Source organism: Mollisia scopiformis (assembly GCF_001500285.1).
Source record: "Mollisia scopiformis unplaced genomic scaffold LY89scaffold_5, whole genome shotgun sequence".
Classification (NCBI taxonomy): Eukaryota; Fungi; Ascomycota; class Leotiomycetes; order Helotiales; family Mollisiaceae; genus Mollisia; species Mollisia scopiformis.
The window spans coordinates 1,566,422-1,588,111 of record NW_017263585.1 but is presented as its reverse complement, the minus strand read 5'-3'; the positions used below and the strand labels follow the sequence as shown (position 1 = coordinate 1,588,111).

At 48.2% G+C, this 21,690-nt stretch overlaps 6 protein-coding genes across 6 annotated transcripts; 4 read left to right on the top strand and 2 right to left on the bottom strand.

Moving 5' to 3' along the window:
* Positions 1 to 6,422: 6,422 nt before the first annotated feature.
* LY89DRAFT_577391 (uncharacterized protein) lies at positions 6,423 to 8,961 on the bottom strand (the record flags this gene model as incomplete). The annotated part of the gene is made up of 8 exons (XM_018208887.1): positions 6,423 to 6,608; positions 6,723 to 7,004; positions 7,050 to 7,297; positions 7,354 to 7,392; positions 7,465 to 7,720; positions 7,793 to 7,917; positions 8,224 to 8,517; positions 8,568 to 8,961. The coding sequence occupies 8 exons, from the start codon at positions 8,959 to 8,961 to the stop codon at positions 6,423 to 6,425; spliced, it is 1,824 nt and encodes a 607-aa protein (XP_018075788.1).
* Positions 8,962 to 10,653: 1,692 nt separating this feature from the next.
* LY89DRAFT_665861 (xanthine/uracil permease family protein-like protein) lies at positions 10,654 to 12,708 on the top strand (the record flags this gene model as incomplete). The annotated part of the gene is made up of 7 exons (XM_018212875.1): positions 10,654 to 10,746; positions 10,801 to 10,890; positions 10,936 to 11,038; positions 11,086 to 11,179; positions 11,227 to 11,578; positions 11,628 to 11,737; positions 11,784 to 12,708. 7 exons carry the CDS (start codon positions 10,654 to 10,656, stop codon positions 12,706 to 12,708), a joined length of 1,767 nt encoding a protein of 588 aa, XP_018075787.1.
* A 381-nt stretch (positions 12,709 to 13,089) lies between these two features.
* Positions 13,090 to 14,424, bottom strand: LY89DRAFT_778962 (uncharacterized protein; the record flags this gene model as incomplete). The annotated part of the gene is made up of 3 exons (XM_018222257.1): positions 13,090 to 13,284; positions 13,339 to 13,578; positions 13,634 to 14,424. The coding sequence occupies 3 exons, from the start codon at positions 14,422 to 14,424 to the stop codon at positions 13,248 to 13,250; spliced, it is 1,068 nt and encodes a 355-aa protein (XP_018075786.1). The 3' UTR covers positions 13,090 to 13,247.
* A 740-nt stretch (positions 14,425 to 15,164) lies between these two features.
* Positions 15,165 to 16,355, top strand: LY89DRAFT_681936 (uncharacterized protein). Its single transcript, XM_018214406.1, has 3 exons — positions 15,165 to 15,613; positions 15,671 to 16,033; positions 16,086 to 16,355. The coding sequence occupies exons 1-2, from the start codon at positions 15,290 to 15,292 to the stop codon at positions 16,028 to 16,030; spliced, it is 684 nt and encodes a 227-aa protein (XP_018075785.1). The 5' UTR covers positions 15,165 to 15,289; the 3' UTR covers positions 16,031 to 16,033; positions 16,086 to 16,355.
* Positions 16,356 to 16,464: 109 nt separating this feature from the next.
* On the top strand, positions 16,465 to 18,588 carry LY89DRAFT_681935 (ankyrin). Its single transcript, XM_018214405.1, has 5 exons — positions 16,465 to 16,887; positions 16,950 to 17,427; positions 17,476 to 17,564; positions 17,613 to 18,298; positions 18,353 to 18,588. Exons 1-4 carry the CDS (start codon positions 16,511 to 16,513, stop codon positions 18,250 to 18,252), a joined length of 1,584 nt encoding a protein of 527 aa, XP_018075784.1. The 5' UTR covers positions 16,465 to 16,510; the 3' UTR covers positions 18,253 to 18,298; positions 18,353 to 18,588.
* Positions 18,589 to 18,980: 392 nt separating this feature from the next.
* Positions 18,981 to 20,543, top strand: LY89DRAFT_665858 (uncharacterized protein; the record flags this gene model as incomplete). Its single annotated transcript, XM_018212874.1, has 4 exons — positions 18,981 to 19,049; positions 19,113 to 19,600; positions 19,770 to 20,179; positions 20,500 to 20,543. The coding sequence occupies 4 exons, from the start codon at positions 18,981 to 18,983 to the stop codon at positions 20,541 to 20,543; spliced, it is 1,011 nt and encodes a 336-aa protein (XP_018075783.1).
* Between the last annotated feature and the right edge of the window lie 1,147 nt (positions 20,544 to 21,690).

Below are 21,690 nucleotides of genomic sequence, written 5' to 3'. Positions count from 1 at the left end.
GCGTGATTTGTTGTGCACAATACTTCTCTTCTCGCTCTGGCGTTGGAAGACTTGTTAGCTTTTAAATGGCAGAATTAAAAGTCGGCCATGATCTTATTTTACGGATTATGAGGTACAGCGATGTGAAGCAACTCAACTTGACGTCCTTTGTATTTCGACGACTTGCTCTTCTGAAGATGGATAGAAAGTACATGCTTGACATACAACCTTAGCAAAGCAATATTACACACCTTTTCAGCTTTCAATGGCCCTTGTCTGAGAGTCCGCTGTATTCTCCTTCTATCTAAAATGCTAACTCACACAACATCAGGTCCTTCTACAGAAGAATCCCCGTTATCCACTGAACAAGAAGTGAAGTTTCTGCAACTTCTCGCAATCCAGACTTCCGCATCGAGCTCTACTATGACGCTACTTCACACCCACATTAATACCCACAGAACCGTTACGGGCCCGACAACCCAGAAACAGAACTTATGTTGCATTTCGCAAATTTACCTTTCCGGTGAAGCCCAGGCCATCGGAGAAGAAATAGATGTTTCTACCCAAAAACAGCCCCACTTCAGAACTTTCTACTCCACAGTATCGGGACCGCAACTTGGTAATCTTCGGATCTACGCCAAGCTGTCAATTCCGACGGAGCTTTGCGTTCGGGATTCTTCTTTTTCAGTCATGGGGCCTTGGGTAAGGGTTCCTGGTGTGACTGGTGTCAAGTAGGTTGAGTCAGTTACTGGGGGAGAGAGTGGATCTTTGCTGTCGAATTGAGTCAGTGAATTGATTCGTGTCGGTTGAGTCAGGATGTGAGGCTCAAGAGTTTAGGTTTTCGAGTTCGGATTCGGATTCGGGTTGAGAGGCTCTGTTTGAGTTCAGCATGGAGAGGTGAAGTTCCGTACATGAGAAGAGAAGAGAGAAGAGGTGGGTTTGTTGCAGTTCGCGAAATATATTTCTAGTTGGGTCTAGATGATAGGTCGGCGACTAATGTTAAGCCGAGAGACTGGATAGTTGGCATATCGTCGTTTGGCTATCCTCGGCAACTTTGTCGGCATCCTCGTCGACCTTCCACGTCCTATCGTACGACTTATCCTTGTTATCAAAATATGAAATACCTCTTTCTTGCCTCTACACATTGAACTCAAGTCAAAGATTGGATAGGTTGTCCATGCTTGAGGTCAATATGGTAGATGACTATTTGTGGGTAAAATCTTTAATGTGACCAAGTAATTCGGACTTGTCTAAGCATTTTGGCTCATTGGTACCGAATGATCACTTTGTTGCATCTCGCAGATTTGACTTCGAGTCAGTATGGGTAGACAAAGGCTAAGGACTGTATATTTCCATGACAGTAAGGCTGAAGAGACGGACTTACTCATGAGTCGAGTAGTCTCATGACACTGGTTCAGGAGAACACAATAGGCGAGACTAAGCGAAAATCGAGACCATGGTTGTTCTGAAAGACTTGATGCTGCTTGCAGATTCTCTGTAATTTACAAGAGGGGATATTCATTGAATTTCGGAAGGATAGTCCTTCGCCGCGTTGCATCTGCTGTCGTGCGCACACTTTGGTGTAGAAGCTCATCATAATCGTTTGATTCTACTTTTTCGGCCCTTTTCGGCCCAGGTCTAGGCCTAGGAAGTGGATAAACCACAATGACCTTCCCACGCTCATACGAAGTATATTCTCGAGAATGATGTGATGCATCAGCCAGGGATACACTATATGACAGGTCAATTCTTCCATCAAGAGGAGTTTGTTGCATTTCGTAAAAATCAGCTCGAGTCAGCGACTGACTGATGGCCCATGAAGCTGGTTATCTCAGAGGCTTGAGAACTTCTTTTTTGGGTCGTCATATCCACTTTCCCGCAGCGAGAGCATGCTGCGGAGATCCTCTCGGGTTTGCTCCCGCTGTCAGTCGAACAAGGTACAGTCCAAGCATGATCATCAGGTCGTGCCGCTGAGTTCCTACAACCCCACTCGTCAATAATGCTTCCGATCCTCAGCGTCTCCTCACAGATGAATAGCCAATCCATCTTAGGAAAGACAACTTGGGTATCACTTCTTCAAGATGTAGACCTCGATCGTCACATCAATTGGGCGATTGAAACCCACTTCCTGATGTGATCACTAGGTGTCTTCTTATCAGAGACCCATGGTTATGGGGCCAAGATGTGATGGCAAGTTTCTTTTTGTCGCGGTTCCGTGAGATCTGGTTCGACGGTCAAGGTATCAGCAGGCTCAGCAGGCTGCAAAGAGTCGATGTGTTGCACGTCGCAAAATAAGCTCTTGAGTCAGTCCGAAGAAGCAACTTTACTTCGTACCCAGTAGCTCAATTTGTTTCAAGTTTTGGTGGTGGATTCGTCATTTTGGAAACGGCAGTGCTTGGATTTTCCCCAGATTTGGCAGGAACTCCGAATATAACCCGCCTCGAGTCAGGTTGGGGCAAAAGACTTTGATGTTTACGGGGTTTCAGTGAAGAATATGATGCTTTGCACTGCTCATAATGAGTACCATCCGTCGTCGTCAGAAGACTAGGCATATCTTGTTGCTGATCGCACAATTGACCTTCACGGTCAGCCATTTCTCAGCAGTCTCTGTCTGATAATGAACCACAGGCCCGTGTGCTTATGTCTCCACCATAACGGAACTGTTCCGAGGAGGTCATGAAATATGATATTTGACACAGAATTGCGGTGACCTAAAAGATATCAGGGGCTCTGACGTGTTTTTGTTGCACTTCGCAGAATAGCCTTTGAGTCGAGAAATTATTCCCGACCCGTTCCCAATGTCCAAATAGCGCGCTAAGAATGAGAGGACTAGGAGAGGCTCCCTTGACCCACTCGGTGTGCCGCAAGATGGGGATTACTCTGAGGCTCTGGGTTGGATATCTATGAAATTCCAACATTCTGGAGATCCAGGAGACTTTCGCAAGCCACGACATAGTTCTCTAATATGACTCTCTCTTCCCTGATGGATACAGCTGGTACATTGCTCAGACATGAATGCCATTCCAAGCGAAATGTCTCGAGTCAGGTCGGGCTTGAGCTGCTGCCCTCGCCAGCGACGTTAAGTACAATCTGTGCGGTACCAATCATATGGCAGTATTCACACATATAGTTGGAAATAGATCCACTGTATGGAGGTGTTTCCGGAATCATCACACCGATGCTGGGAGATTCTTTGAATGCGACTGACGGAGGCTGACGACATTGAACCAAAGCCTGGATAGAATGACAGAAGATGCACAACGAGAAACAATGAGGGAACGCGGAAAGGAGCATTAGTGTGTCGTAGTCATTGATGGAAGACCACAAGCCTTTTATTCAGTTACAGCTCGAGATACGTAGCAAGATTGATGAGAGAGCACAGCTTCGAGAAAGATCGCTGAGAAATGTCTATAAGAAAAGTCGAGAGGATATTCCGAAGCATCTACGATGTTCTTCTTGAGGGGCAGCCTAATTTCGAACGTTTCACGCCGTATTGCTGAGACATAACTGTTTCCCTCGCAAGCACTGTCCCTGGAGCTGCAGCGACTCGAGCATGTTCATGGCTTGCGTCTGAGATGCCTCAACCCGACATGATCAGTGGGAGCGTATTAATGAGAGAAAAGATTTCTTTGAGCATCGAAGCCCAGATGAGATAACATGCCATGATAAAATCCAATATGTCCGTGTCGGCGAAGAAACGTTGTTGCTGAGAAGAAGCAGCAGGCACGCATTTTGAACGCGGCAGCTGTGAGCTCCTTCCTCACCCATCACCAAAAAGTGCGAAGCACAAACTTCTCACAACTCCTTCTTCAACTTCTCAACTCTCCAGCTTCTCAACGTCAAACCACCGCAGCCCACTTCAAGTCATTAACGCCTCCTTTATTGTTCCGGATTTTGTTGCAGATCGCATTTTCAAGGCGAGTCAGGTCTTGACTTTGTTCTTCGTGATGTGGGCCAAATAAGCACCGAAATCGTGATTGCCGCTCATTATTTGCAAGGAGTCCCATACCTGTCAGGTCGTGATTACATGGATACGGATCGCAAAGAGCTATGGAGAGGGGTTGCCGATTTCCGAGGAGCACACTTCCTGTACGCAGCGACAACCATGCGGGCGCATCTACTTCAGAGGAAATCTCAGGTGGGCTTAACATCCACCCGCCCAGAGTCAACGAGACACTGATGAAGATTATCACGATACCTTGTTATGGCTATCTGAGAGCACTCATCGGGAAAATCCCAAGAACCGTCATTCGCGCCATGTGGGAATTAGCTCGAACTCATTCGACCACTTCAACATTGGGGGCTCGTCAAGACAGCCTATACGACATTCGAGCCTCAGAGTTACGACCTTATGCAATCAGCGGCCCCAAGTCAACACACCTTTGTTGCATTTCGAACGTTTCCTTCGAGTCAGCCCTCCCAAGCCATGGCCCATCGGGACGACTGTCTACTCTTTCATTTTGAACCAAACAGGGCATCGTGACTCTTCTTAGACCCTCACTTCCCCACAATATTCTGAGGAGTGACCTGATCTTTCTGACTCGGAGACAAAAGACGATGTGCAACAAACTCCTTCGTGCGTCTTCAGCAACATAGCAGACCTTGCACGGAAATCATATAACCGCCTTGGGATGCAGAGTAATCACTTGGACGGTACACTTGTGTCTCCTTCGCTGATTTCTTTTATGCCGTCATGGACAGACTCGAATTGTATTGGATGATGGGAATTATGAAATTACCATCTGTTGCATCTCGAGCTTTCATATCGAGTCAGTTCATCACGGCTACAGCGCCCATGATCTGCTGGAAACAGTCTCGCTATGACTTTTCTCGCCACAAGGCGCCTTGGTAGATGGAAGAACCACTCGGAGGCATTCCTTTCGCCTTCCTCCGACCATCATCTGAGTACAAATGTCTTGGAGACTACATCATTCGGACTACCTACGACCGAGAGAACTCTGCTCTTGGCTTTACCCCGAGGCGTTGGAGAGAGAAAGTAGGCCGAGTCAGCGAAGTCCAAGTTAACACGACTCATGCATTCAACGGCACACAAAGCTCCCCACACTCAGATCTCCACCTTCCTATCAGCCTTGCCAGGTTCTCGATCACGGCATGATCAAGACCATGCGGTTTTCGATTCCCAAACGATGTTCCCGCGCTCTAGTTCGCAAACAAGGTTTTGACTCCATGCAAGACATAAACCTTTATTGTACAGGTCAAATTCTGTTCTACATCGTCGGTAATACTACCGACTTTCCGGGTCGCTTATAACGCGCCTTGTCCAGAATTCTTGAAGCATCTGGAGTGACTTATCATGGTTGCTTTCATGGAATCAATCTGCAGGGGCGTATGAAGATTACTGATCAGGAAGAGCTCATCCGTTCGCTTACTTGGGGTCCATTTTTGTGTGCTCGAGTCAGGTACCTAGGAAGCAGAATCACGTTTGCTTTGTTTATTGTCACGGCCAACAGCCTCAGCTTCAAGCCAGGTACCTAGGTACTGTTGATACCGAGGCAGAGCAAAGTCTGAACGAATGGAACTCCAATCCTTCGCACGTCTTGACCGGAAGCTGGCATTCCAACTCATCTGAAAGCTGTCATTGGTCCTTGTACGACATGACCTGACTCGTGTATCATCAACTGTCTGATTTGGTGTTACAGCGCGTTAAGCGAAGCGGCCGGCATCAAGATGCGGAAGTCTTGCGGCTGCTCCCGGAGTCGAGTCAGGCCATAAGTCACAATCTAGACAATGGGCCTTGGAGAGCTGCTGACTCGAAGGCAAAGTGCGAGTTGCAACAAAACTGTTGTGAAGGCGGATTGATTGAAAGGTATATCCGCCGGCAACAAAGAGCGGAAATAGGGCGCCGATGCGATGTGCAACAGCCAAAAGAAAGAGGTGGGCTGTGGCGAAAGAATCGGAGAAATGGGCTGGTAATGAAGAATGTGGTGTGAGAAGTGGTGATGTTCTTGGGACAAGTTCTTCCGAAATTCCTCTCTCACTGGAATTTCGGCAACAGGTATCCGATAATGGCCTTCACATCGGAATCGAAGCGGCGGCGAATGCCAGTATCGAGAGACATGCGGAAACTTCTATGCGATGAGCGGAAAAGACATCAATGATACCATACGACACGAGACACCGGAAGTACAGTACAGCAGCATCATGACCAAGGACTTGATTAACAAGCATGGAAAAAATGACCGATTTTCCCAACGGAATTGACAATAGGCAAGAGCCGTATTGCTTCAAGGTCAACTGTATCCACAACTGATATGGCATCCGGGAACAAAGGATGTTAAAGAAACTACATCAAGCGAGTTGCAACTCAGTGCTTTTCAGACCACCGGCAGCTTGAACGCCGCTATTCCCTACACGAAGCAATAGAAGTACAAGCATCAAGTACACCGGAGAATGGTGAGAATGGACGGGAAAGAAATGGAGCCTTACTCTCCCTTCACCGCTTCAATCACCGCATATTCCCATACTGTTCCCATTCTCTCGCACTCATCGACCACCTCTTCATCCTCCCACCACCACTTCTCTCCCAGAACATATGAGCCCCACATTTCTTTCCAAAGCATTCTTCCAACTACGCTTTTGAGCTCTTGCTTGATACGTTCATCTTCCAACTCTTTCTCTCTTTGCTTTTCCTCCTCGATTTCGTCCCTGATAGCCAAATCTCGTTCTTCATCATCGGCTCTGCCCCTCGAGACCGCAGTGGATGAACATCTCGACCAAGCAACATTCGGCACAGAAGCGAAGAATTTCACATACATCACCGTGCTTCCTTTGGCTCGTAATCCAGCATCCGCCAACCAGTCTGGGAGCAATCGACTTGGGTTGATGCATCGAAATTGCTTTTCAAGGTTTAGGACGAGGTGGTCATCCAGCCAAGTTCGAAGGCGGGGTCCTAGAGTTCCTGGAAGTGGAGATGGGTCTAAAATCGTGAGGCAAAGAGTTCCACCTCTGGGTTCCACAGAATTAGACAACGTGTTCGAGGACGGCGTTGTCGACTGAGAAGGTTTCTCAGGGAGAGAAGTTAACGCTAAGGAATCTGGTGGCGCAGAGACAGGAGCTGAGACTAGCACGCGGTAACACTCTTTTAAGACCGCTGGGATAGAAGAAGAGGGCAGTAGAGACGGTAGGCAGAAAGCGTGAATACTGCTAAAGATGTTGGAAGCATAAGGTAGCTGCGGAGTCGCACTCGGAACAGTGAGTGGTAAGATGTTGAGGTATTGCTTTGGCGACAATGGAGCTGTCGAGAGATGGTGCACCTCTGTTCCTTTTGGCACGATGGCGACAAGCGAGGATGCTGAAGCTAAGTTGGTTGTCAGTGTTCCGTTCTACCATCCTCGAAAATTGGCCGCTACTTACCATGATTCTCAAATAGACTCAGAACTTTTCCACGATGCCCTCCTACTGCCTTCCTCCTACGCCGTTCCGGTTTGCCTTCTCCAAGTCGAGATACTCCTCTTTGTTCGCCACAGACAGGAGTCCCGCACCTCGAACCATCAATACTCCTCCGCCCATCGAAGCTTCTTAGTGCAGTCAACATCCACATCTGCTTCTCCAATTCCAATTCCCGATACACGCTCGCATCGGCAATCTCGGTCCATTCCTCACGCAGCCTCTCCAGCATAATCTTCTTACTTGCTGCTTCCATCCGTCGAATGCTCCGCTGAAGATGCAGAATTTCAGCAGAAGTAGGTGGGGATTTCAGTCTTGGTTTTTGTATGTCTCTCTCCTTGGAACGTCGAGGAATGGATGGCAGCGTGGACAATTCAGTTGCGAGAGAGGGTGGTGGACGATGCACTCTGGGTCGGGGATGCGTTTTTGCTGTGGGAGAGAGAGAGCAGCCTGATGAATCTGATGAAGATGCGGGACATTCCCACGTCTCTGGTGGTTTCCAAGTCTCTGCTACAGGCGAGGTAGCCTGATCTCGACAGTCAAGATTCGATGAAGCTGCAGTCAAGCGTTTCGATCCGGTGTTGGAGCAGGATGATGAACCTGCGATATGGGTCGGAGCTAAAGAAAGTTGTTTCTTGATAACTTGCCGTGATTTCTCCTCCGAGACCGCGGGAAGATGGCAGAGATTTGGAGCTATAGGGCTCGTGCTTGAGGGCGGGTATGCATACGATAGGGGAAGTGGAAGAGGGAAGGCGAACGTGGATGGAGGCGAAGCCCTGATTGCGCGTCAGCTAATGAATCAATAGTAACCTTCTCAATCTATCAGACGTGATCAACAGAGAGGAACGTACGTCTTCGTGGGCGAATCAGGAACATTGGAAACCTCCACAGGAATCGTCGTCCCAGCAGCAGTTATTCTCACGATTGTCGCAGTCTGCTCTTCTGCTTTTATACTATCCCGAGGCGATACCGTTACCTCGGTGCTCTGGGTCACAAACGATGTTGGTGATAATGGTTGCACAATACAACTGCTTGTCCCAGAGGAGAGCGTCGACGTGTCGATTACGGAACCCCAGCTCGAATCAGTGCGAGAAGTCCTCTCAGTCCAGCCGGAGAAGACAGAGTCAGGGGCTAAACTTTTATCAGTATCTTTGACTGAATGGAAGGTTCAATCGACTCACGCTCTGAGGGATTAGATTGCTCGGTATCTGAATGGGAACTACGACCGTCAAAGAACGAATTTGAAGCGATCCGCGTTGCTGGTAGTCCAAAGGACTCTGGTGCTGAAGTTTCCGACCCGGAGGTGTAGATTGATACCCGGTGATCGTTGACGTCTTCTGAATAGAGCTTTGACTGCGATTTTGCTCGGTCTATGGCCGGCTTCCTGCCTGATCCGAAGATATTCAAGAGCGATGGCTTAGCTGCAGCAGGAGATTCTGTCGATTTCGAGCTTCGCATTGACGACCTTCGTGATATAACATTCTGTTTTCGAGACGACCCGCCATTCTGTTCCTTCCGAGTTCTCCTTTCACCAACGGTTTCCCGCTCGGGATCGGTCCAAGATACATCGAACATGGTAATCTTTGGCCTGAATGATCATGGATCTGCAGAATGGAAGAGCAAGCAGATGCGGGCAGGAGGACATCCCCAGCAATAATGAATTATGATGAAACCTCCACGCAGGATCCAGACGTGGCCTTCACGCGACTTTTTCAGGAGATTCCGAGATGTGACATGGCAGTTTGAGGCCACGAGTGTGAGAGACGAAGTACATTTTCAAAAGCAGGAACGTCCCGCACATTGGGTGCAAGACATGAGCTTGGAAAATTTTCGCTCCCTCGCGGAATCTTGTGCTGCTTGCCCTTGCTGGGGTCACGATGCTCAAGTAAGTAGATTGCAGTCTGCAGCCAACCGCCCAAAGGGGGCCATTCCGAGCCAGTGGCTTGTCAATAGTTGGCCGTTTTTGTGCGTGTCACAACAGTAGCTGAGATGTGATGAGCTGTGAACACAGCATGGTTGGGAGGACGTGGACGCACAGCACTCGAGATGTAGATCATCGAGAGCAATTGTTGAGATGACATTTGCTTGGACGATGGGTGGCGGGCACTATGAAGTTTGGAGGTAAGTGCACGATTTAGTGGATGTCTCAGCACCGGGCTGATGGGAGGGGTCGTGGCAAGACCCGTGCGCCAGCATCCCTAGGGCCAAAGGAGAATTTGATCAATCGGAAGAAGCAAATATGTTTGTCGAGAACTTCGAGTTTTTTCCAGCCTTCACTTCCTTCTTCCCCTCAGAACGACTCACCCGTTGTCCTTTGGACGTTTCGCACGGTTGAGGGACAGTGAAACCACTGCCGATCTTTCCCTCCCAAAATCTTCCCGAGTATATATCCGTCCCCTGCGGAGATCCGTCTGCCCTGCATGATGTGCCGACATCTCATGTTTCCCAGATCGAATCGAGGTTTGTACGCCACCAGACGTCCAAAGAATTTGGAGCACTATGTGCCATGTACCGCATCATACGATGTGGTAGCACGTCAGAAGCTCGCTGCACCAATCCTTGTTCTCGGAAAGGTACAGTTCTCTTGCCGGTGAGATTAACTTTTCCATCGGACTGGAAAACTTGGGATCATAATCTACTCTCTGGCCCCGGAAGTCATCCAAGTGGGTGCATCTGAGGTATTATAAGACAGAGTGTCCAAGCGCAAAAGCTTTTATGGCATGATTTCGCGGGTTTGATCTAGGCCTGTCAAGCTATCACAATGAGGCTGAACCCTATCTCAAAGCCTCCTCGCTTCCAGGCGCATCACATGTACGTAGCGGAAGGGAAATTCGAAAGTCTGCTGTATCTTTTGAGAGTATCGAGTATGCATATCCACAAGTTGTGCCCTCTCCCAGCTTTGTCTCACACGGCTACGTGCAGCAATGCCGCATTCAGTTTCAGCTCACGGTGTGTCATTCTCTTTCACCTCAAAGTCCCCCTTGCTACCGCAGGAACAACCCGGACCATCGACTGGCTATTGCTTTCTTCCCTCGTCTTCGATAGCGGATGAAAACCTAGTCTCTTGCAAGTGCATTCGATCCTTGACGGGAAAGCCAACGTCGGGTCCCTGCCAACCTTCCCCGCCATGTTTTCTCAACCTCCTGAGATGTTTTGACGGGAAGTGTTCCTGCGTGCCTCTGCCGAGATTGCTGATCGTTACTGTATAACTGACGTCTGCTGCCCACGTTGTGTCCATGTGCTTGACATTTTCAATATTCATTAAATATGTCTTCATTCAAGAACGCGGTCGGAGCTCTTGATGAGAGGATATCCAAGTCTACGTTTGGGAGAGTTTTCCGTCTCGATGGATCTGGTCATGTAAGTCTGATGATTGGAAGAAAGTAAGGAGGTACTGTTGCTGATGATGTACAGCCAAAAGAGCGGAAAGGCTCCAAGTTCGTCACGGAGATTCGCGCGGGGTTGACGACTTTCTTTACCATGGCATATATTATCGCTGTCAATGTAAGCGTCGATCTCAACTTTCTGCTGGCTATGCTAACGTTATAGGCAAATATTCTCTCTCAGAGTGGTGGGACTTGTGTCTGCCCTGGTACAAATCCAAACGATACTATGTGCAATGTCGATCCGGACTACAATCAATGCTTGCTAGGTTCGTTGTTGTAAGCCTTCCAGCATCATCTCAACTGACACATGCAGCTGTCAATCGTGATCTTATCACAGCAACGGCTGCTATCTCTGGCATCAGCTCCATTGCTTTTGGCTTCCTCACCAACCTTCCTGTCGCATTGGCGTAAGTTCTTCCGAACCCAAACCTCAAGCTAGTCTAACGTCTCCAAGCCCTGGCATGGGCCTCAATGCTTACTTCACCTACCAAGTCGTCGGATATCACGGCACTGGTAGTGTATCTTATCAACTTGCTCTCACAGCCGTCTTCGTTGAAGGCTTCGTCTTCGTCTTTCTCTCTCTTATCGGCATGCGCCAGTGGCTCGTCAAGGTCATTCCGTCCTCAGTCAAGGTTGCAAGTGGTGTTGGAATAGGCATGTTCTTAACTGAAATTGGCATGTCGTATTCTGGCATCGGACTTATCACTGGCGCTGTTGATACACCGACAGATATTGGTGGTTGTCCTCCGCAGTATCTGGATCCAGGTTCTGGAGCGTGTACAAGTCATAAGATGACCAATCCGACTGTACGTCTGGTCCTTATGCTCCCGTTATGGATGCTAATAATGTTACTAGCTATGGATTGGGGTCATTTGTGGCGGTGTTCTGACTTCGTACCTCATGGCATATCGCGTCAAATCAGCAATCATGATCGGAATCACAGTCGTCTCCATCATGTCATGGCCGTCAGTATAGCTTCTCTCGCTGCTACTCGCCACTAACCATATCCAGTCGCGATACAACCTTTACCTACTTCCCTCACACTGCCGAAGGCGATGAAATGTTCGCATTCTTCAAGAAGGTCGTCGACTTCCACCCCATAACACATATCCTCGCTGTTCAAGACTGGGATGTCAGAGGAGCAGGCTCTCACTTCGCACTCGCTCTCTTCACCTTTCTCTACGTCGATATCGTCGATGCCACCGCAACTCTATACTCGATGGCCCGCTTCTCTGGCGTCGTCGACCCCGAAACTGGCGACTTTCCTCGCTCAACACTCGCATACTGCACAGACGCAATCTCCATTTCCATCGGCAGCCTCTTTGGGTGCTCACCCGTCACAGCTTTCATCGAGTCAGGAGCAGGTATCACAGAAGGCGGCCGAACAGGACTCACTGCCATAACAACCGGCACCTGCTTCCTGATCTCCATCTTCTTCGCCCCGATCTTCGCATCTATCCCTCCCTGGGCCACGGGCTGCACCCTCATCCTCGTGGGCTGCATGATGATGCGCCAAGTCACCGCGGTAAACTGGTCCTTCATCGGCGACGCTCTCCCGGCTTTCGTAACCATCGTCTCGATGCCGTTCACGTACTCCGTGGCATACGGTCTCATCGCTGGTCTGTTCACCTACACGATCCTCAATGGATTGATTTATATCACGAAGAAGGTCTCGGGAGGGAGGATTCAACCCCCAGATGCGGATCTGAAGGAGTATTGGACGTATAAACCGGGTTTGAGCCAGAGCTTGCCGTGGTTTGTTCGGGTGGTAGAGCAGAGGAGGTGGTTTACGGGGAGGGATGGGGTGTATGTTGAGGCGGAGGAGGGGAGAGAGGGGAGTTTGGGTGCGAGTGAGAAGGAGTTGGTGGAGGGAGTGAATACTGGGAGGAAGGAGAAGGGGAAGGGTGTTGTTGTTGTTGGGGAGAGGTTTGCTTAAGAAGAGGCGAAGGGGAAAGGGGGCAAGGGTGAAGTGGGAGAAAGATAAGCTGGGCTTTGAGTACACGACATGATGTGACGGTCGCAGATTGATGATGCGTTTTCGTTTGTTTGTTCGTTTCGTTGATGGACTGGAGATGTATTTTTTATTGTGGTGGAGGTGGTAGGGTGTATATTATTATTCAATATGTGTTCATCTCTTCGACACTGTAATGATCTACGGAGGGACTTCAGGCAGGGCTGCTGTGTTGTTGTGACCTGAACTTAAGAATGTTTCCACCAAAACCTTAGGGCAAATAGCACATAAACGAAACTTGAAAATTTAATATTACAATGCTGAGAAGTTGAGCGATTCATTGGACTTCGTCTCCCTGAAATTGTTCGCTTAACCACAGGCTATGTTTTACGACAGCCTTGGTGAGGCAATACCCTAAATTTTTTCTGCCTCGCTGTGAAAGAGCGAAACCTTCATGCCTGGTCGCAAAGCAGCCCCAGTTTGGTATCCCTTAATCATCACACAACCAAAAAGAAATTGAACACTCATGCTTGAGAAGTGCTCCGCGGATCCCCACCAGACCTGAAAAGTCAGTTATGATACACAGAATGAAGAGAGGGAGTGTGTGTGACTGACGAGCCTCCGTTTCCGCACTTTGAACAGCCCTCCCCGCGACAGTGGGGACATCCTCCCAAGATCGCAATCTGACGGCTCCACCGATCGTCCTCCACAGAAGCGACTTCTACGGGAAGAGGGAGATGCGCATCCCCCTGGCGGACTCGTGCTAGTGTTAAGACTCCCAATATCGTCTTGTAGAGAAGAATGGCTGATAGGATAAGTACTAGCGTCACCAAGATCATCGCATAAACCAGGCCACTTCCATCGATGATTGTTAGCATGTATATTGTTCAAGAGGAGCTACTTCCCTTACCTCAATCCCAGACCTACATCTGCGAACACCGACAAGGACATTGGCATGACGGAGATCAACACAATCCACAAAGGAACCGTCGACGAGCCTAGCCCGTCGCAACCCTGGATAAACCTTTTGACGAGGCATAAGAACGAAACCGCACTAGATATAAGAACAAAAGTCTCGATTGCAACGGCCGGCAAGAGTACAGTTGTGCTGCGGCTATGTCCATGGCTGTCTGCAAGAGGTGCTGCCCCAACTGGCACGAAGAAGCTTAGGAAGAGCAGAGAAGCGAGAGGTATGGGGATGGGATGAAAGATCTGCCGCAAGCTCCTCTGTTGACCTGGTGGTGGGTAACTTGCACGAGCGTCGCGCAAGAGCTGATGGACCTCTGAGTTTGACACATCCACGGTTGGCGGCGGTATGATGGAGCCATAATCCTGCTCTGTAACTATGGAATGGATCCCTGAGGCAAGGACTGGATCATTGCCTTCCTGAGGATGTGCTGCACGGTGCGCTATTTGTCCATCATCCTCACGGCTTGGACGGATCTTATGATTTGCTTCTTGGGAAGCGACATGTCTGCTTGTGTCTGTTGGTCCGACGTCCAGGTCTGTCCCGCTGTTACCGATGCTCTGGGAACACTGTTCCCTCGCGGCACCTTTCCCGTGGTCCTCTTGTCTTTGGAAGTCGTTCCTTGCGCTTGTTATCTCAGTGGATGGCGAGTTGACTTGCTCTGTTGTGGCCAGCGCTGTTATTGTAGAACTAAGTGTGGGTGATCCCTGGTCGGCAATTGGTGATATCTGCATTATCCTCCTACTGGGAACTTGGGATGGAGGACCGATTCGGGCAGAGAATATTGCTTCTCAGGGTCAGATCACTGGAACGAAGCTGAGAGTGGATTGTTTCTCTTTCCTTCGAATCGAGAAGATGATTCTCTGGATCTGCGGCAAGGAATGGCGGAGTTTCGATCCAACAACACAAAGCAAAGAATGCATGAATGATGGAGGACTTAAAGGCAACAAAAAACTGTGTACAGAGTGCATGAGTAATGGAAAACTCATAGGAGAAACGACCTGTTTGGTTTACACTGAACACAGATTTCTGTAATTCGAGTCATAAATCACTGTACATTTGCAGTCTCCACTATATTCAGCCAAACGTTGCAGGACATATCAATGCTACCTGCACGAGGAAGCCGTTTCATCTATTTACAGGAGTGCGTTGGCGTGGGTCAAAAACGTGGTGTTGCTTAAAGCCTCTCGGCTGAGCCTCGAACATTTCGGTTGGCATTTGGACTTTCTGGTGTGTGACACTCACTATTTGCTAGCCTAGACAAGGCAAAGCGTTTTATTCGTAGTCAAGACTTACAGCATTAAATGGCAACCAGTACCAACCCTTGTTATGGTAGCATTGCGAACAAGGTTAGAAGTATTGCTTGTGTCAGACCACGTGATGGAGTTCAGAGCAATTGCCGGTGCAAGGCTGTCGGCGCTGGCTTGCTCGATCATCCCTTATTGGTCTACGAGCTACTGAGTGCTGCAGCCTTCTTCGATTGGGCATTCATAAGACTTAATACAATGCCCAAGATCTCCCATTCCCTCATTGTTGCATCCTCAACCATCATCTGAACATATCTCACTTTCGTCGGCAATCGGTATTATCAAAGAACTGATGGCCTATACCCAGTCCAAGCGCAGCAAGAAGAATCTGGACTCCGAGGAAGAAGACACCACTTTGCTAGGAAAGATCTCATTGCTGCCCGATTTAGCTTCTCAACCTGGCGAGAATAATCAAAATCAGTCAGGATGGACTTATACTGCAACGTTTGGTGTTTTCAAACAGTGCTTAGCTTTGGTTATCCAGGTCTTATGCTCTGTCATCGTCAGCAATTACAGCCAATCACACTCTGGGAAGGGCTTGGATCGTATGAGGAGGATCTCGGAGTACGTGGAACTCAACAATGGACATAAATTTCCGTGGCTATCAAGCTCGCATGTAAGTCGCATCGTTGTCAATAAATGTATGTCAACTAAAGAACGTTCTCCATTGGAGACATCTGCAGATGCTCGGAGGCAGGCTTCGGTAATTGTCGATTGCCCCACGATGGTATCCGTCCCAATGGTTTTCCTCGATCCCTCTCCTGTAACTTTCATGAGTGCAATCATGATTTACAGTTCGGCGGTCTTGCTCTTCTGCATGCTCGGGCAAGGTCAATATCGAGACCACTTCCTTATATTTGGATGTCTTCTAGGCACTGTCTTAGGCATATTGGCATCTTGGACCCAATCAAATTTGGAACCATTGAGAGACTACATTCCCCTGTCCATTACGGCAGGCTTGACTCTGAGCCTCATCTGGCAAGGTCTCATGTCTGCGCTTTCGAGAAAAAAAAGGATACGCATTTTGGCGTGACAGGTAAGTGTTCCTCCAAATGCTATATTGATGTGGACAACTATTAATTCTTCAGATGGGAAGCGATTACCTATCATCCTAACTCACGTCGGCGTGAACTGTGGAGGCATTTCCTTGAGGCTTTAGACCTGATTGGACTAGATTATGGATGTTACACAGCAGCTACTTGGGCAAATTATAGATGGCTTACATATAAGCTGGGCAACCTTTGCGATTCCTTTGATAAGAGAGTGCATTGATTGTGGAGGGCCAGATGGGAGTTTTACTGGATACTTCTTTGCAGATGTCATGGCTGATTAGGATCATATCCGCAAATCTGAAGCTGACTTGCCAATGACCACTCACTCATCATTTCTGTTACGGTACTGCAGCACGATATAGCCTTTATCACCCCCATAGGTTTGTCGCATTTATTGTCTGCTCCCGTATATCATCATTCTTTGATCTAGCTCTCGGTATCAACATTCAATACAAGCTAAAATGGAACCCTTTAGTGTAGCAGCTAGTATATTGGGTCTTGCTGGGGTAGGCGTTCAGGCGGCACAAACTGTTCAGACCGCAGGTCACATGTTCGGGGACTACCGTCGTGCACATGATCAAATGAGACACGCCGAGGCAAAGCTGGACCTACTTCGATCTATTCTCCAGAATGAATCGCTCAAATTGAATCCAGATCTCGCTGCAGCACAGTCATCGTTTGAGAGTATTGGCACAAGCTTTCCCAGAAACCTGCATAGTACCACCAAGCGCCAGCGAGTTAGGTGGGCAGTCAAAGATAAGCAGAGAGCGATAGAACTTTGTACCCAGTTGTCGGATTTGCAAACTGCTTCTAGCCTAAGCTTGCTTTTAGGTCAATCGTATGTCCAAGTTCGCTCATCAAAATGACTAGACCTCTGACTGATTGATTGTTCTTTTTGAGAACCTTAATGATTGACATCCAATCTAATCTGGAAGAACTAAGAGACAGCCTTGCGTCAGTTGAAGAGGAAATACGGGGAGAACGAAAATTGCATTACACTGAGACTCCAACTCCAACAATCACTCCACAACAAGGCAGTCAATTCTCTGAGACAAGAGTCCACCGCTGGGCGAGTAGCTACTTTGGTGCCAATATCAACCTCATAGTCTCTCGATTCGACGGCCAATACTCCCAAAATATGATACTACAGTGTCCTTTGTCATCGAACAGAGTGCTAAGAGTCCGAGTTCAAAGCCTGCGTGCCCCGTGGCCTAGCCTACTCATCTACCCATGTTTCAGAATCCAGAATACTGTCCCGTCTGATTCAAGTATGGTGAAAGCTTGTCAGGATGGTGATACTGAGAAGATACAAGAGCTTATTTCCTCGGGCCGCGCAAATCCGAATGACATGACTGTAGATAGGGTGACCATGCTGCACGTATGTATTCCTATATTCTGCAATTGTATCGAGGCTAATCATCTCCAGTTCGCTATTCTGAGTGGCGCCTTAGACGCTGTTGAGTTATTGCTTGACAAGGGGGCGGATCCGAATCTGACTTATGGCAAATGGGAAACGTGAGGAATCATTCTAATGCTTCGAACTCTGCTTATACTCTGTCTTAGTAGCCCTTTGAACACTGCATTCTATACTGGCAACGCTGAAATCGTGCAAAAGCTCCTCGATAGCGGGGCTGAACTCGAGTATACGAATTGTCGCATGTGGACATCAGCTAGATATATCTTTGAGCCTCAGCGGTTACATCTTAATTCTACCGAGCTTCTTGAATTCTTTACCGCTCTCGAACCTAGCTTTTGGAATGCACTAGATCGCGTAGGCTGGACTATCCTTCACCGAGCTGCAGCATTTGGAAAAGCCGAAGATGTTCAGATGATACGGAGTATGCAAGGCTCACCCAACATCCGCACCATTGAACTTAACTGGTTGCCTATATCCTGCGCAGCCGTTCATGGAAACGAACCTACTTTCGATACATTGTTAGCTGATGCTGATCTGAAGTCTGCGAATCGTAAGGACACGCGAGGATGGAATCTTCTTCATCTTGCAGCACGAGGTGGATCGCCGGGAATATTGACCAAGGTCTTGAGACTAGGAATTGATCCAGAAGAGAGGACAGCACGTTCAAAGTTGAACTTACCCGACGCACTTAAGGCGAAAGAACTAACGGCGAGAGACATCGCCGACTATTACCAGAAGAAAGATTGCTATGATCAAGCATTGAAGGACACTGGCTGGGCTGCTTAGACTTCTAACCAAATGAAGTAAACATCATATCAATTCAGTTGCGGAGGTAAGTTACCCCAAGCTCATCGTGATCTTGTATGTATTGAAGGTATTCTAACAGGATCATGATTTGACACAAGCCACTTATGATAGCCGTCTGTGATATAGTATCACGTTTCAAATGCCTTTACTAAAGAGACGGAGGTTAGGAAGGCACTTTTCTGTACGCGTACTATGTCACTGGACTTGACCCTCTTTGCAGGTTAGCGCGAATCATCGATTCATTGAGTTATCTCTTAATTTATGACTACTGTAAGAAACAAGAAGTAGATTTTGCAACAAACGAACAATTGCCTGATTCCATGATCTCCATGTCTTAGTGTTGAATTATCAAAAGTTAGTGGTCACGCTTGGGCAGCAGAATACGAAAATCTCGGACTCTGATCTGATTTGTTAGCTGACCGTCGGATTTTAACCTTAACCTTAAAAGTACACCCTTTTCGTTCAAATGCTATGCGGATTAGGGTTTGACCTAGGGCTGTTCAAGGCATAGATCAGCGCAAAGTCTAGGTAATGATTGACGATCAAGGTGCTCAGCCCTGTTCATGTAAGTCGTACTTCATTCGTATTCGGACCCGTCGTATAGTTAAACTACATTCGTCTGCCACTGGGATCACAAACACCCGACCAATACCTTGAGAAAGCCGAAAGATCTCTGAACAGACATGTATCTCGAGTAAATCACTGTAATGCCTTCCCGGAAACCACATCTGAAGAGCAGGAACGGGTGCCAGCAATGCAAAAGCCGTAAGATCAAGGTGCGTTCTCAAGACCCAGACATGACTTCGCATGATGCAGAGATGCTGACTTCTTGTCTATAGTGTGACGAGAAGGTCCCTCTTTGTGGCCCTTGTCACAAACATCGGGTCCCCTGCTCTTTCGAGGGACTCACCCCGCCATCCGCAACCCCACCAGCTCGTCCCGCTTTTCACCCTCCAGATCTCCAATATGCCCCTCCACTCTCGCCAACCAGCATGCTAGATCTAGAACTTCTCCATAACTTCACCTCCCGCACATACTGTACCGTTTCAGCCTCTCTAGTCCTATCTCCAGCCCAAAAAGAATTCCACCGCACAGGATTCGTCGAAGCGGCTTTTGGATACGACTACTTCACCCACGCCCTCCTCGCCGTATCAGTATTCCACCTCATCTTCCTCATCCAGCGGAATCAAATCCCCAACCACAAAGGGATAGAAACCTACCTCATAGCAGCACACACGCATCATAATACCGCCCTCCGCTCCTTCCGTTCCACTCTCTACAACGTCACGCCCGAAAACTGCTCTGCGGTCTTCGGGTGCGCTATCCTGTATGTCAAACCCCTATACTAATTTACTGTTTTCTTGTATGAGGGCTCTGGGAGCCGGGAGCCGGGCAGAGCCGAGACATATTGCAAACGAGAGCTCTTGAGACAGCTCCCGGCTCCTGGAGCCCCTCACTTTCGTTTCGATGTTTTACTATGCTAATTTGTTTGGCAGAATCACCCTAATGTCCTTCGCTCAACCTCAGCTCCCAGACTCTTTATCCTTAGACAGCAGTCCCAAGAAAGTCTCCGCTTTAGTCTTAGATTGGTTCAGACTCCTCCGCGGCATCGAACCTGCGCATCAGGATTATAAACATATAATTCAATCCGGACCGCTGAAACCGATCTTCGAATCTAAAGTAGATTATGGTACTGGTCCCATCGATGCGGAAATATCGTCTAATCTAAATGCGCTGTGTTTAGCGTTCAGTCAAAATAGTACAGCTGCCGTTCGGCGTATTTGTGTGGATGCGATTAAGGAGTTGAGGGTGGGGTTCGCGGGAGTGGGTGAGAGGAGGGAGAGTAGTTCGAGTTTGGGGTGGGTGGTTAATGTTGATGAGGAGTTCGTGGGGTTGCTTGAGGAAGGTGAGTGTCAGGAGGCGTTGGTGGTGTTGGGGTGGTTTTGTGTGTTGTTGGATGAGTTGAGGGGGAGGTGGTGGGCGGAGGGGTGGGCAGAGAAGATTTTGAAGGGGGTGGAGGGGTTGTTGGGTGGGGTTTGGGTTGGGTGGATTAGGTGGCCTTGTGAGGTTGTTAGGGGGCGGAGGGAAGAGGATGCGAGGATGATTGGAGAGGGAGATGAGGTGGGATGAGGATTTTGAAATGTATGTAGGACTTTGGTATTCTATGTTGGATCAAGTCACGAGTGATAATGGTTCTTGGAATATTATATCTATTGGCTGACGTAGAAATCGAAGACATATTCCATCTACCGCAGAAGAACATCGACTGAAATACCAAATACAATTTCCCATTCTCATTTGCAATACACTACGACAAATTTGAACTCGCAGCAACCAACTCCCCCTCAATATTCTCCAGGTACATATGTGGGCTTGGAAGTTTTGATGGGTGAGTCTCCAGAAACCTTAAGAAGAGAGGAGTATCAGAATGCGTATCAAGGAGAGTATGTGTGAAGAAGTCAAAGTCTTGGCATAAAGAACGGATGAAAACTGTCATGAATGTGTCCAGAGAGAACCCGTAAGAGTTGGAAGGCTTGTTCTTGGTTGAGCTGTCACCCACCATACGTTGCTCTTATCTTTATTGATATATCATGATAGCTTAAGTAAGAACAGTGTAGCTGATCGGAGAGGGAATCATGATCAGATGGGTAGACGAAATTGCCAGAGACATACTTCTGCAGTGTCTTCCTCAAAATGTGACTTCGACCCTGAGACGACAATTGAAAGACTACATTATCTAATTGATAAATAATAAGCACATGTTGAAGGACGGCATCGTGTCTAGCTCAATGGGATCTGAAGATAGTTGAAAGAGTAGAAAAGCATCTTGAATCCAAGGCTTCGTGGCGAACTGAAGTGAAAAGATGACGGTTGGCAGGAAGCTGAGATGGACAAACGATTTGTTCAGAGCAAATAACAAACATCACACTGTTTTTCCAAAGATTGATCAGCCTTGCACGCCCAGTGACAATATCTCCTGATAATTGAATCGAGGTTCGAGAAGGGAGTTCCGAACACCGGAGGTATCTCTACCATGTAAACTTAATGGCAAGATTCAAAGTAGCCTCGGCAACAACGACACATACCATGCATGGCCTCGACGGCCTCAACAAAAACAAATAAAAACAACTGAGTCATGCACTGAACAAAATCTCCCCACCTCGCCAGGGTACCATCGGCCTTACCCGTGGCAAGGAAATAGAATGGCGAAGTCCTGAACAGGAACCCGAACGCCCTGTCCAGGTCCCCGGGCACGGACAGAGGAGGAGAATGACATGCATGCATGAGCGTTCCCCAGAAACTTTTTTCGCTTGGATTTCGGGTGGTCTAGATTCTTAGGATCGTACCACTGTGGCTGGACTTGCGAAGAGACCGAGTACGAGAGAAAGTTTCGTGCCCTCAGCCTGAGAAATGAAA

What these genes read in the sequence shown, in the direction of transcription:
- LY89DRAFT_681935 (XM_018214405.1), top strand. Translation starts at nt 16,511, where the DNA reads ATGGAACCCTTTAGTGTAGCAGCTAGTATATTGGGTCTTGCTGGGGTA. An exon ending in AGCTTGCTTTTAGGTCAATC is followed by an intron (nt 16,888 to 16,949) that starts GTATGTCCAAGT and finishes GTTCTTTTTGAG; the next exon opens with AACCTTAATGATTGACATCC. An exon ending in ATAGGGTGACCATGCTGCAC is followed by an intron (nt 17,428 to 17,475) that starts GTATGTATTCCT and finishes AATCATCTCCAG; the next exon opens with TTCGCTATTCTGAGTGGCGC.
- LY89DRAFT_681936 (XM_018214406.1), top strand. Translation starts at nt 15,290, where the DNA reads ATGGCCTATACCCAGTCCAAGCGCAGCAAGAAGAATCTGGACTCCGAG. An exon ending in CGTGGCTATCAAGCTCGCAT is followed by an intron (nt 15,614 to 15,670) that starts GTAAGTCGCATC and finishes TCTCCATTGGAG; the next exon opens with ACATCTGCAGATGCTCGGAG.